At 37.5% G+C, this 14,322-nt stretch overlaps 1 protein-coding gene across 12 annotated transcripts in view; it reads left to right on the top strand.

The window, feature by feature from the left end:
- Window positions 1-14,081, top strand: part of cpsf6 (cleavage and polyadenylation specific factor 6) — an 18,696-nt gene extending 4,615 nt beyond the window's left edge. Inside the window, exons 4-11 of one of the 12 annotated variants that reach the window (XR_013821182.1) lie at window positions 634-779; window positions 958-1,128; window positions 2,581-3,070; window positions 3,923-4,027; window positions 4,580-4,695; window positions 5,393-5,546; window positions 6,030-6,334; window positions 6,444-6,626. Coding sequence is in view for 7 of the 12 variants with exons in the window: in XM_079870258.1 (XP_079726384.1) it covers window positions 634-779; window positions 943-1,128; window positions 2,581-3,070; window positions 3,923-4,027; window positions 4,580-4,695; window positions 5,393-5,546; window positions 6,027-6,216 (1,387 nt within the window). In the remaining 5 variants the exon portion in view is untranslated. Of the gene's footprint in view, window positions 1-633; window positions 780-942; window positions 1,129-2,580; window positions 3,071-3,922; window positions 4,028-4,579; window positions 4,696-5,392; window positions 5,547-6,026; window positions 6,335-6,443; window positions 6,627-12,394 lie in introns of those variants that run through there. The other 11 variants (XR_013821183.1, XR_013821185.1, XM_079870262.1 and 8 more) reach the window with 11 other exon arrangements.
- The last annotated feature ends 241 nt before the right edge of the window (window positions 14,082-14,322 follow it).

Raw genomic sequence — 14,322 nt, 5'->3', positions numbered from 1 at the left:
TGCAACAAACTTTTAACAACCCCTATCTTTTTGAAGCATTGTGGTTTGGGTTTTATTGTATATTTTTATTTGGACATTTCAAACATATTTGCAGAATATATGAACAGCCTCTGTGATTTACACTGTACGTCTCCCTTAAACTGAACTTGAACATAACAACTGAACATAACGATAGTTGGCTCTTCTTTTGACCTTCAGAATGTGGGCAACAAAGAGACAATGCACAATGACACTGTAGGCCTCACCTTAGCTGAACTTGCACCTAGTAATCTTTTCTTTGGCCTTCAGCATGTGATAAATGTTTCAAAACAGGCTATGCCACTAGTAGGGAGTCGCTAGAGGATTTGATAACTGGATGAGCTAATTAGAACGAGCTTGAAAGTGCCCAACTGTATGTTTTTGGGCAGACTGTCTGAAGATGAAGAGGCAAACAGCGGTGTATGAGGTCACTGGTCAAAAACAGTATAAAAATGACTTATGTGTGTGATCGTTAGTTGTTCTGCTGGCATCTCTGCTTTGTTGTCTCCATTAATAGTCTAAGCTTTGGCATCTGGAGCTCTGTGACTTGATCGAATTCCTGCAAAGAGATTTATTTTCTCCACGACCGTTTCTCATCCGCTCTGTGCTCAACAGGTTTGCGCTGGTCTGCGTGGGTTCAGATTCCTCGTCCAGGAAGCTGATGGATCTGCTGTCTAAACGGGAGCTGCACGGACAAAACCCGATCGTCACTCCTTGCAACAAACAGTCGCTCAGCCAGTTTGAGATGCAGTCACGAAAAAGTGAGACCATCATTCGCAGATGATTCGACAGTTTCCATTTACTCAAACTTATTGATTGAACATGGTTTTGTCAAATCACTGTTGTGTGTGTGTGTGTGTCTGTGTGTGTGTGTGTGTGTGTGTGTGTGTGTGTGTGTGTGTGCTACAATTCTTTTAAAATCAGTTTTTGTCCACCCAGGCACACAGTCAGGGCAGATGTCAGGAGAGGGCAAGGCTGGGCCTCCAGGAGGAGGTCGCAGTGGCTTCCCTCTCGGCAGGGGTCGAGGGCGCTTCCCGGGCCAACCTGGCCCTGGAGGAGACCGCTTCCCTGGCCCAGTTGGACCTGGTGGACCTCCGCCACACTTTCCAGGTACAAATCTCTAAATTAGGGTCCTAAAATGAGGTTTGTGAGAGAACTGCAAGTAGTTTGTAAGTTGATGAAATGCTAATAATTGACCTTATGACAGTGGTTACTTAACCATGCCCACTGCTTTTCAAGTGTGGGGACTTCTCTCTGTTTATCAAACATAATGACAACACAAGATGGCTTGCTCGCTGATGTATCACTATACAGTTTATCTTTTGTGCAAAATCAAGGACAAACTTTTGTATCAGGTTTTGTTGAAACTTTTTGTATCAGGGTTTCTAAAACTCGGTCCTGGAGGGCCACTGTCCTGCACAGTTTAGCTCCAACCCTGATCAAACACACCTAGCTGTGAGTTTCTAGTGATCCTGAAGACATTGATTAGCTTGCTCAGGTGTGTTTGATCAGGGTTGGAGCTAAACTGTGCAGGACAGTGGCCCTTCAGGACCAAATTTTGAGAAACCCTGCTCTAAATGTAACCTAGAAGACAAGAAACAAGGAGAAAAGAAGTTGGACAGTTGACCTCATAAACATTGATATTAACAGATATCTTTGCAGATGCAATTGGGGGAAAGAATGTGCTTTTCTGAAAATAGTTCATTTGGTTGCATGTCTCATTTATTACTTATCAGAGCTGTTGAAACTGGAGATTCATACCGGAGTCCATTCAGCATGCTTCTGTTTTCAAATAAAATTAAATAATCCACACAAAAGATGAAATCAACAAATGCACAAAATCTTGGATGAAGATTTTAGTATACAGATGTTCACCCTAACTGTAGATGGAGATAGAAATAAACCAAATTCTCCTAAAATTCCAAGTAATTTCCTAAATTGGATCTAGTGTTAATGAAAACTGCCTAAATGCACATGCTTTATTCGCATAGTATTTTTACTTAATGGAGAAAAGTGGAATTTAAAAATGATTTGATCCACCGCTTACTGGCTGATTTCAGAAAAGCGCCATGGCATATCTTAGTGCAGCGATTTGGTTGGCTATTTAGGATGTCAGTAATTTATCTGTTGTAAGGTCACTCAAACATAAAAATAACCAACAATCAAAATAAAGCACTTGCTAAAAATGTTTAATAGAAAATTTAAATAATTTTAAAATAAAATTTAAAAAGCACTTACTATAAAGGAATTTTGCTGCATGTCTTTTGAACAATGTCCGAGAACCGTGAGCAATGTGGTGTTGAATCATAAAAATATTAACTTTAAAATCTCAGGGAGACTATATTTTAGACCGTTACCTCTGATAACAGAAATCACTCTAAATTGTAATGTGGACTCATTCATTTTCTGTAAAGCTGCTGTGAAATGATGTGTATTGTGAAAAGTGCTATACAAATAAATGTGAATTGAATTTTAGTTCAAAGGGATTTCCCTGCCCCACGTTCCTTATGCAGTCTTTCCTCAAAATGCAAGTTGTTAATGATAATTTTCCCTTTTTTACAGGTATGCAAGGACCACCGCGTCCTCCCTCTGGCCCACCTGGGCCTCCGGGTCCCCCAGGCCCCCCTCCACCAGGACAAGGTCTACCGCCGCCTCTCGGTGGACCTCCTCACAGAGGAGACCGCCCTCCACCTCCCGTCATTTTTCCTGGTCAGTTTGGTCAACCTCCAATGGGTCCGATGCCTCCTGGCCCACCTCCACCAGGATACGGGCCTCCCCCAGGCCCCCCACCACCTCAACAAGGTCCGCCCCCTCCCGGACCCTTCCCACCCCGTCCACCTGGGCCCTTAGGACCCCCGCTTGGCCTTGCACCTCCACCTCACATGCAGGGACCTCCACCTGGAGGTCCACCACCAGCTCCTCACGTCAACCCAGCCTTTTTCCCTCCACCTGGAAACAACAACATGCCACCGTCCGACGGCAGGGGTCCTCCACCCGGCGACCCCTACGGCCGCCCTCCTCCTTATGACCGAGACTACGGCCCGGGTGGCAGGTAATAAACGCCTCACCTTCACTGTACTGTAATGAGATCTCAGGTCTTATTGGTGGAAACTGAATTGTCCCATTTGTTGTTGACTATATACTAGGGCTGCACAATTTAATTTAATTATAATTTATCTGTATATAAAAATTGCTATATCTATAAAAAAACATTTGCAATAGTGATTTAAAATGAGGGAGTTTTTGTTGTTGTTGTTGTTGTTTTTGTTTTGTTAAGCTGCGGGTTTGTTGTGCTTGTTTGTAGGGCTGCACAATTTTGGCCTGAAATTGAGATTATCATTGTAACTATAACAATAATAAGAATACTTACATATGATGACTATTTTAATATTTAGTAATTAAATATTACATTTAAAATGTTATTGAAATAATTACGTTGTAACATTAAAATATTAAAAATGTGGTTACACTTTTTTTTATAGTGTCCTTTTTTACATGTTACATGTACTTACCATTGTAATAACAGTAAATTATGCATAATTAACCCTCAACCAAACCCTAATCCTAGCCTATAGTAAGTAAATGTTAATTAAAATTACTCAATACTTAAGTATATAATTACACCTTAAAATAGTGTAACCAACATGTTTTTAATGCACAACTGTAAAATTACAATTCAAATATTTATTGTGTGCAAAGCTGCTAGTGTAAAAACACTGCCAAGTTAAATCACACTAAGCGATATATTGCAAAATGGGTTTTATTCCAGTTAATCGTGCAGCCCTACTGCATACTACCTACTACATACTCCAGAATTGGGCAATGTTGGTAAAAAAAAAAAAAGAAAAAAATGAAATGTGTAGCCTCAAACTGACCCTGAATCTCCTCTCTGGCCTTTCTTCAGTAACTTCAGACCCCCTGTAGTATGTGGCTTTGAGCCCTGGATAAACGAGGGGTTGGTTGATGTGAAAAACTCTGGCCAGCACTTGCACAATACAAGTGATCAAGGGTTAGTGATGTAACCGTCCGCTGAGACCAGGATCCCGAAATGGGACCTTCGTTTCAGGCTTGAGTGTTGAGTGTGCAGCATTTCTGCAGTGATTTTTTTCAACTAGTGATGCACCGAAACACAGAAAACGAAATCCAAATATAAAGTTACAGTAATTGAACTTAATGCTGTTCAGGGTCTCGTGTTTTCAGGTGATAAATGAGTCCTAGTAAAAGTTCTTCGGCAACATATTGTTAAAAGTTTTGGTAAAATGCATCCTCACAGTTTATCCACATTGTGTGCACAACATAGATGCTTACACTATCAAAACATTTTCAATCAATTATTTTGGCCTGCCGAAACCAAAAATACATTTTTCTTACTGTTTCAGCTGAATATATTTGGTTGCCGAAATTTTGGTGCATCGCTAATTTTAACGTGATGCAATGCAATATGATTCAGCCTTAACAGCACTGCTGCACTTTGTGTGAATTTGGCCCTCGGTGCATATGTTTTATTCTGACTTATGCTTTTAGTTTGCGTATCTTAATGCAACTGCTTTTTCTCTTGTAGGGACATGGATGCGTCTCGCACTCCTCTGAGCGAAGCAGAGTTCGAGGAGATCATGAATCGTAACCGAGCAATCTCCAGTAGTGCTATCTCAAGGGCTGTGTCGGATGCGAGCGCAGGTGCGAACGTGGTTTAGTTTGTTTTGGTTTGTATGGTGGTAGTTAAAAGGTTAAAAAACCTTCCTTGTCATCATGCCTTTTCCAATAACTGTTACACAAATAGGACTGCACTGGTTTTAATGTTAATATTCAACGTTTTTTTTTAGGAATATGGCTGGTGTATTTAATACATCACCTGAATGTATTTTCGAATTGTCTAGTTTAAATCTTAGTCCCCCTGTAGTCAATAATTTTATCCCTTAAAACTCATCTTTTTCCTTAATTTCTTCATGCCTTAAAATAGCTTGAATATAACTCTACACCCTTGCCTCATTTAGCATATGTGGTTCTATGAATATGCAAATTAGCCCCGCCTCCACTTACACACACCAGCTCAGAGATCCACTCGTTGATGGTATTGGTTGCAAGGTAGTTTGTGACGTCAGAAACACCAGCGATTTCAAAGCGTGTTTTTGAGACTGTCTTTGGTTCACTGCAGTTTTAAGGAGAAAATACTCAGCAATTCTGTCGACATAAGAATTTCCACATGGTTTGTCTTAAAGCATTTTAATAACACCACATAGACATATAAATTAACATTAGTAGCTTGATTTTCACCACAGGGGGACTTTAAATGTTTGTTAATTGTATGACTTTAGTTATTCACTTTGTTCTCACCTTTAACATGGCATTAAAAAAATCCTAAATAATTTTGCAGCTGATTACGGCAGTGCGATAGAGACTCTGGTGACGGCCATCTCTCTAATCAAGCAGTCGAAGGTTTCCGCTGATGACCGCTGTAAGGTTCTCATCAGCTCACTGCAGGATTGCTTGCATGGAATTGAATCCAAATCCTATGGATCTGTGTCGAGGTAAATATCTTGTGGATCTGCATGGGATTTTTGTTTTTGTTGTGGAGGATGATTCATTTTTGCATGATCTTTCGTCTAAGTGAAATGTGTTTTAAGGCCACTTTTTGCTGATGTAACCAGCGCCACAAGGGCAGGTAAAAATCAGGGATTTGAACCAAATAAGGATTGAATGGGCATTCTCAGTTCAATTTTGAAAGTTGCGCAGCCCTAGTAAAATCAACCAATAATAACATGTTATTTTTCATAATCTTATCAAATCCAGTTGGAAAAATACAGTCATGCCCTGTTTTTGTCTGTTGAATTAAATTACTTCATGCATTTTCAGTTTGCCTCAATGCAATAAATTAGTGCATGAATTGTTTCCATTTGCATTAATTCAGTGCATGGATTTTAAATTTGCATGCATGAAATAATTTAATGCATTGCAGCAAAAGTATTTCATGTGGTTTCATATTCTCTTTAATGCTTTTCACCCTTTAGCAGACGGGAAAGGTCCAGGGAGAGGGACCACAGTCGCTCTCGTGAAAAGAACCGTCGGCACAAGTCTCGCAGCCGAGACCGGCACGAGGACTATTACCGGGAGCGTAGCCGCGAGAGAGACCGCCATCGCGAGCGAGACCGTGACCGCGAGAGAGACCGAGAACGTGAAAGGGAATATCGCCACCGTTAGTTGGAGAGGAAGGTGTGTATCCTGTTTGTTTCTCTGTCTGTCTGTCTGTCTTTCTCCTCTTTTCCTTCAGGATTCAGATGTACTTGCATCTTATCCTGCAGAGTCTGGGATATCACAGGTAGGTGATTGGAAAAGGTGAGCCTTTAAACCTACAATGTGACAAAGTACTGTAATTTTCCCTACGGCTAATCTATTTTTTTTTTTTCTCTTTTATTTTATGGATGTAGCATGATCTGAGTACTCTGATCCTTTAAATTTGTGTACCGGTCATGAAGCCATTTATTGTACAATATCAGCTCCAGAAACTATAAACTGTCCGGCACTGTTATAGAAAAAAAGCAATTGTGTTGTGCACAATCCAGTTTGTCTTTGGAGGGATTTTATGTGTATTTAAATGTAAAAAAAAACAATGCCTTTCATAAATATTGCACTTTAGTATCTGTCCATTTTAGCTTGAGATTTGCTGCAAGTTTAAAGACTATGCCAATTTTGTCAAGGTCAAACAGAAAGCTACCTTTATCATACTTTGACTAATTGTTTGACACAAAAATTCAGGATGTATTGCATGTCTTTAGGGTTGCAATTCTGAAATATAAATCCCACCTGTAATCATAAATGTGAAGAGAATTTGGTTGTAGTTGAATGAGAGATTCAAATGAATGTTTGTATTTCACATTGAAACATTCACTGATTTCAGTGAATGAGCAAAATCATGTTTCTCAGGTTGTGCATTGACATTCCTGTAGGCAGATTTGATATTAACATAATGCTTTTCCTAGTGTTTAGTTCCACATTGAACTGAATGTTGTGAAAAACAAATGAATGGAGTCAAATTGATCTGCTTTGGCATTTAAAAATACGTTTGCTGTAGTCTTATGTCAGGTTGAGTTGTGCATGGTGTTGGCCATATCAAATTTTTTCATGTTGTGCCTTATGAATGAAGTATTTAGTCTTGAACATCTGTACAGTATAATTTCAGAAAAGCATTCTGAATGTCTTCTGTCAGAGCAAGTTAAATGTCTTTTACTGTGAAGGGTATTTCAGACGTCACTGTGCGTCCTAGTATTCCTGCAAGGTTTAAAGTCATATTTGCAGGGTTTTAGTAGTAAAGTTTTTTCATCTTAAAAGTTAATTTATCTGAATTTGACATTTTCTCAGCTGACATCAATTCGTTATTCATTTATTTTCCATGTTTGTTAATGTTACACCTCAGATAATTCAGATGTAGCAGTTCTTCACCATTTACACTTAACTCACTCAAGCATTTGTTATAGCTGTAAAATAAAACTACAGATCTGCAATGTCAGAATGCAAATAATACAAAGTATGCCTTACATATTAATATATATCCCTTATAGTGCTTTTATGAATGGAGAAGAACTGCTATAGCTTTTCCAAAGTGAACATTTTAACGTTTTTTTTATTTTTATTTTTGTTCTATCGGTAAACATACTCATGTTTGTAATGATTTACGATTGCTTTTATTTAATATGCAACCAGTATTTAATAAATATTTTCACAGTCAGTATTTAAATTTATGTAGCATGTCCTCAGTTCAAACCCTGTTGGTCTTCGTTAAATTTCTGACTGAGACACATTACTGTCACTGTCTCACTTGTGGCCTGTTGCTTCATAGCACTGTGTGACTGTTTCCTACAGGCTACATTTTGTACTGTATGTAAATGCTGAGGACACCATAATATGTGTGATCCATTGTGAGTGACCTCACATACATTTGATTTTAGATGCATAGACGTTATCATAACTGTCCATAGACAAAATCATGAAACTAAAACTGCAACAGAAGTTGACTCATTTTTAGCAAATAGATTGCAATCATTGTAAATGCATAAACTTAAGCACAATTACTTTGTCAATTTTGTTTCATGTAATTCTGGCAAGAGAAACTTCCAAATTGTTGTTCTGGCCTCCTAGCCAAAAAATTCTGAAATTGCCAATTAATAGGGTGGTCTTTTTTTTTCTTCTTTTTTTTTTTTTTTTCTCTGTATTATCAACTGTTAACTTTAATGTACAATCTATAATTGCAGCAACACTAATCAGGGAAAGACTATTGGGTACCAAAGCCATTAGCTGCAGAATTTACCTTGCACTTTTAATACATGCCGTTTCTCTTATGCCGGGTTCAGACTACATAATATCAGCCCGATTTTGGCACGATCAGTTTGACGTAGGGTGCCGTGGTGGTTCGTAAACGGCAATGGCCGTCGAGACGTGAAAAACAATCTTTTTATCTTGTATAGTGTCATCATAGATGACAACCGACATCGTGTCCAAAAGACTAGGGCTACCAGGACGGATGATACCTAGAGAATGTCAGCGGAGGCACTTTAATGTTGGAATTAGCATTAAAGGGATAGTTCGCCCAAAAATAAATATTCTGTCATTTACTCGCCTTCCTGTTGTTCCAAACCTGTATGAGTTTCTTTTTTCTGTTGAACACAAAAGATTTTTTTTTTTTTTTTTTTTTTTTTTTTGACACGATATTTTGGTAACCAGACAGTTTATGGTAGCCATTGACTTCCATAGTATTTTTTTTTTTCCAGTCATCAAAGTATATGGCTAACTTCAACTGTCTGATTACCAACATTCTTCAAAATATCTTTTGCATTCAACCGAAGAAAGAAACTCATACAGGTTTGGAACAACATGAAGGCGAGTAAATGCCAGAATATTTGTTTTTGGGTGAACTATCCCTTCATGCCGCTTCACCAATGTTTACGCTCTTGTTTCCGAAAGTCATTTGATAGTTCCGCCTTCTGAATGAAATCATGTACGTTGTTAAATGTGGCAAGCGATGATTGGTTGAGACATGTAGTCTGACATGTTTCTAGTCCACGACAGAAGAATTTAAGAGTTAAAATCACAATCTGACACAGTGACTATCATAACAGACAAAAATATTGTGTAGTCTGAACCCGACATTAAAGACAGCATTTTAGATCGGGTGAGATTGAGTAAAGAGTAAAGCATTTGCTCCGTGCGTACAGCCCTGTTACATGGGGTTTATTGGGATATTTGGATGTAGTGTCCATATGTATGGGGTTAATCTGCGGAAATGACTGTTTTCCAAGGTTGTTTGTGTAGGTTTTTCTCAAGTAATGGTCCTGACATATTGAACGGTTTAATCCCCACCCCCTTTTCCTCTGTTCAGTATTGTGCTTTATAAGATTCTGTCACAGGATTGGACAAACTTATGTTTTTGTGGTAGTTACAGGTTGTACTAATAATTGTCATTCCAAACCAACTAAACTGTGATATCCTTAATTCAGTGTGAGAGGTTTCATGTGTTAATGTCTAAAGTAAAATTAATATTTTTGACATTTCTGTAGTAAAATGGGCTGAGACCTATGAATATGGCTATAGTAAGACACAGGCTAATGTTTTAATAAGAAATCACATCTTCAGTGCGTTTTATTTCATGTCCATTTCTCTTGTGACTAACAGATGCTCAAAAGAATAATTCGTTTCTGAATTATTTGTCCAACCCTGTGTACTGTAACTCCAGTGTCCACCGAATCACTAGAATCAAGCTTGTCATTCATTTGCCTTGTTTTGTTTTGTTTTTTTGATCAACTCCTAGAAACTTAGCTTCTAGGTCACATTATGCATAAACTCAATGGTAGAAAACTGTAAATGATCATTGCATCTTAAAAATAAAATGCTTTTTTGCATCGAGGGTAATCCAAATTGAAATGTGGATTTGATGCTTATTCTCAGAGGTGCAGTGGACACTGTATATTTTATGTGCTTCACAAAAAGTTGTTCTATATGGGGGAAATAATAAGATTTTTCCTGTTGTTGCAAAAATACAGAACTCATTTAATTTAGTTTATTTGTAATTGACTAGTTAACTGCTCTAAAGAAACTTAAATGATTGAATGACCATTTGAAAAAAAAAAAAAAAAATCAGTAAAAGGCTAAATAAAATGTAGTATCTTTAAGTAGTTAACCATGTGTAGATGAGTCGTTAAGTCATCAGTACCCAAGGATTGTTTTGGCGACATTAAATTTGAATGCTCTGTTTTACTCCTTTTTAGATGTGACAGTATTAAATTAGAAATAGATATGAAGTGTAAAAAAAAAGCACTAATGATCTGGATCACTTCTGCTTATAGAATTATAATTTACCTGTGAACTTGATTTTGTGCAACAAGCCAAAAAAAAAAAAAAAACTCAATTACTATGAGTTAACCTTGTTTAAAGCCATAAGAGGTTATACATGTTTTACACCCAGTGAGACAAACCAATCAGCCAATATAAAGTCAAATCAGTATCATAATGCAAGAATTATGCAATGCATATTGTCTAACTTCTAGCTTATCTAGCTTATGCAATTCAACTGAATAAAGTGAATGCATGTTCTTTTGTTTTAAGTCATATATTCAAATTTTTAATTGTCCTTTTATCCTCATTTTATCTTGTTTAATCTTCATTAAAGGAGCTAAAATGTGCCCTAAAAATACAAAGTACTTGGAAAATCTGCTGTCGACAATACAGATGCCGATTTGTATGAATTTGTGGTGTTTGATTGATTTGTCTCAGTGGGACTAAAAGCCATATATTTTCATGTGACTTTAATACATATTGACAACTGGTTAACTCTTATGAATTACAGTTTTGATGTGAGTTATTGTGCGTCTGGATTCTTATAAGGTTTATAATTTTCATGAAAGAATGATAGTTGACCAAGTAATCAGAGTGAAAGTGAAGTATTTGCTCAGTTGTCGTGTTGAGTACATGTTTCATAGTTGTGCATGCCAATGTCTATGCTTTTGTGTCATCTTTTCACACTGTACTGATGCACTGATTCCAGGGGCTTGTCTTAAATAGTGTTGTATGTTTTTAGCATTTCCAGTTATCACTGACTACATTTACATGTGCACCAGTAATGTGATATTTTCCAATAATCAGAGGAACGTCTTAATTGCAGCAAGATGTTTACATATTAATGCCATTATTCACTTACCCACAAATAAACTCACATAAAGTAGGTTTGTTATTGGCCAAGCTCTTCCAGCGCGATTTGTTCGCCAGTTGTCTTGTAATCGGCCTAAATTTTTCCCGGTGATGCACCTCAAATGCCTCCATTTCAATGTTTTTGACTATCAATATACTGCATTATAGGGATGCCCCCTAATAGTCGACGAGAAGAGGCTTAGTCGACCAAATTTTTAAAGCGTAACTCTCGCCAAAATGCAACCTAGGGTCTTTTTGTGAATCTACCCAAGGCAAACTTTCGTGTAAAAGCATAATTAGGATGGAAACGCCCTGTATTTTCGTTTTCGGTCAAATTGCCTTTTGAATGGGTGTGTTAGGGGGCCGTAAACAACAACAGCTATAGTGAGTTGTTCAAAACCTTTCTTTTTAGTAAACTCTGTGTACACAATGTTCTCAGTGCTGGAGTTCATGTGTAGAGCCCCTGGTGATAATTCGAGCACAGTTTCATGTTGTGTCGAGCCTTCTTAGTGTTTTAAAAATAGTGATTTTGATGCTATCATAGTAGTGCCCCAAGCACTCCCATTCAAAAGGCAATTTGACCGAAAACGAAAATACGGTCAAACTTAAGAGGCGTTTCCATCCTAATTATGCTTTTAAACGAAAGTTTGCCTCGGGTAGATTCACAAAAAGACCCTAGGTTGCATTTTGGCGAGAGTTACGCTTTAACATTTAAGGCACTTGTTTCTTCAGGACCCAAACATGCACATGCGCACTTTGATCAGATTGGAATAGATGTGATTTAAAGTGTTTACATGCCTGTTTATTGCTATTTTAAAATTAATATCCACCATTATTTTGCTGTGGTTATTAGCTTAAATTGCCTAAATTTTAATCGTGATATTGGCTAAATCTCATTGTGTTCACATGTGAACGTAGTCACTGTTCTCCCTGACTGCAGTTAATATACTTTTGTACCTAATTCTGTGCTGATGTGAAACTAAATTATTACATTTAAGTATTACCCTATATTGCTATAATCAGTTTGAAACAAATTGCCCCTTAGGCCGATGCTGTTATAAAATTGATTTAATGTTTGCATGCCTGTGTATGTCTGGGACGGTCTGAGCGTGTGTAGATGTAGAGGGGGAAAAACATCTGTGTGTGTTTCTGGGTTCTGTGCCCCAAAACAAACTGCCACCTTCGTTTTGACACCTTTCAGCTGAACGCAAGAGGAGGAGGAGAGACGTCAGGAGCAACGTGGATTCATCCGACAGCATCCCGCATCGCAGAGCGCTGGACTCCGGACACGAGGAGAGTTCTGTCAAATATTATACACTCACTCTTAATTCCCAACAGCTCTTTTATTTTTTACTTTTATTTGGAAGTAGCTGTGTGCTAAAGTCAGTTCAGCTTTTGACGAATTATTTGCCTGCTCATTCGAAACACAGAACAACTTTCCGACTGCTATAATGTTGTAAATTGTCAGTTAGCTAGATTTGTTTTTATAGGAACTTTTTTTTCATGTTTCTTCCCCCCTTTCCCCTCGTCCATATAATGTTTGTAAGTGTCTTTTGCCTTGATTATTAAATAGAATCTGTGTTGTAATAAAGTGTGTACTGGGGTTGTTGCTTGTTCATAATTTAGGTTTATACTTGCCATTTGGGTCAATCTCCATTTTAGCCAATTGTTTCTTTCTATAAACTTTCTATAAATGCTGTGCCATTGTGCCTTTTCCCAGTTTTACCCAATTTCAAGAGTTTCCATGCAGTGGTCTCAGTGTTTAAAGAGGTGAAGTTTTTGGGTAGATTTATCATGTTCATATTACAAATTATTTGCCAATTCATGTAGGGTTTTATCTTTCCATGAAACTTTTGAGTGGTTTTCTTGATTGTAATTGGAATTACACAATTCAAATATGTGAAATGCTCCTAATTTTTGTAGTCGATTTATTTTTAGAACAAAAATCACTTATGAGTCGTAAATATTAATACAAAAATACTCAGCATTTGTAATGTATCTGACACGTGTACATTTCTTTATGCATATATCTTATGTTCATGTGTGTGTATATACAGGCCATATTGTAATTTGTCCTTTATTACTGTTTGATTCTGCTAATTTAAAATTTCAACGAAATTTATGCAAATTGACTAATGCGTTGTATGGATTTCTTAATTTCTCAACTTGTCTGTCCCTTGTAAAAAGGTTAGTTTTTAGATCAATTGTCTCACTTCACTTACGGCAATGTTTGCCAGTGATGTAATGAGCAGTCTCGGCAACTAGTCTGTCAAATGACCATCACTGCTTACTGTAAATATGCAAGTACTTTATTTTGAAACTTTGAATGCATAAATAGATTTGAGAGATGCACTTGGACTATGGGGTGTTTTGTCACACTGACCGCTGTGTGTGTGCATTGGTCAGGTGTCATCTTTTGAACAACAGAATATAAGATTCATGTGAACACAATTACTCCCTTGTGGCCTGTGTTTTTAATGGTTTTTCCAATGCAACTAGAGTACGTTCAATGCTAGTTTCTAGTGGTTTTTTGCAACTGAATACTCTGGTGGTGAAGTGGATGAACGACTACATTGTGGGTTCCTGTTCCCTGGACTGAATCATCTGGACTGAGAGGTAAGTCAATTTTACCTTGTACATCTTAAAGTTGATACGGCTTGGGTTTGTTGACCCAAGCATTACAGCTCTTTGAATGGACGTTTTGTTGTAGTATTGCTAGTTTTGCTTAACTATATTCAGGACCTTCTGTTGATGGCCTCATCTCTGATGCATTTTCATTGTTCATAGACATTTGAGGTGGTTCAGTCCACATATTATTAAATTCGTGATTTAATGTGGGCTACCTGATTTCAAAATATTTTTGCCAATCAATAAATTTTTCCCACACTAGATTTGTCTTTTTTTCTTGTCTTGTATGTGTTTTCTGTTTCTAGTGCTTTGGGAATAAAAAGTCCAGGAGAGGCAGAATAATTCAAATGCTTTTAATGGTAACTTTGTTCCTTGAAGTTTAAATTTGACTACTAGAATCCTGTAAATCCTGCTTTTTCTTGTAGTCCTGAGAGAGGGGGGGTTCTGGTCAATCTGATAATATTTGGGGGAATTAAATGAAATGGTTGCAATAAAAAATTA

Source organism: Squalius cephalus (assembly GCF_949319135.1).
Source record: "Squalius cephalus genome assembly, chromosome: 4".
Classification (NCBI taxonomy): domain Eukaryota; kingdom Metazoa; phylum Chordata; class Actinopteri; order Cypriniformes; family Leuciscidae; genus Squalius; species Squalius cephalus.
The sequence above is the reverse complement of the archived record's forward strand: the minus strand, read 5'-3'. Positions and strand labels throughout refer to the sequence as shown.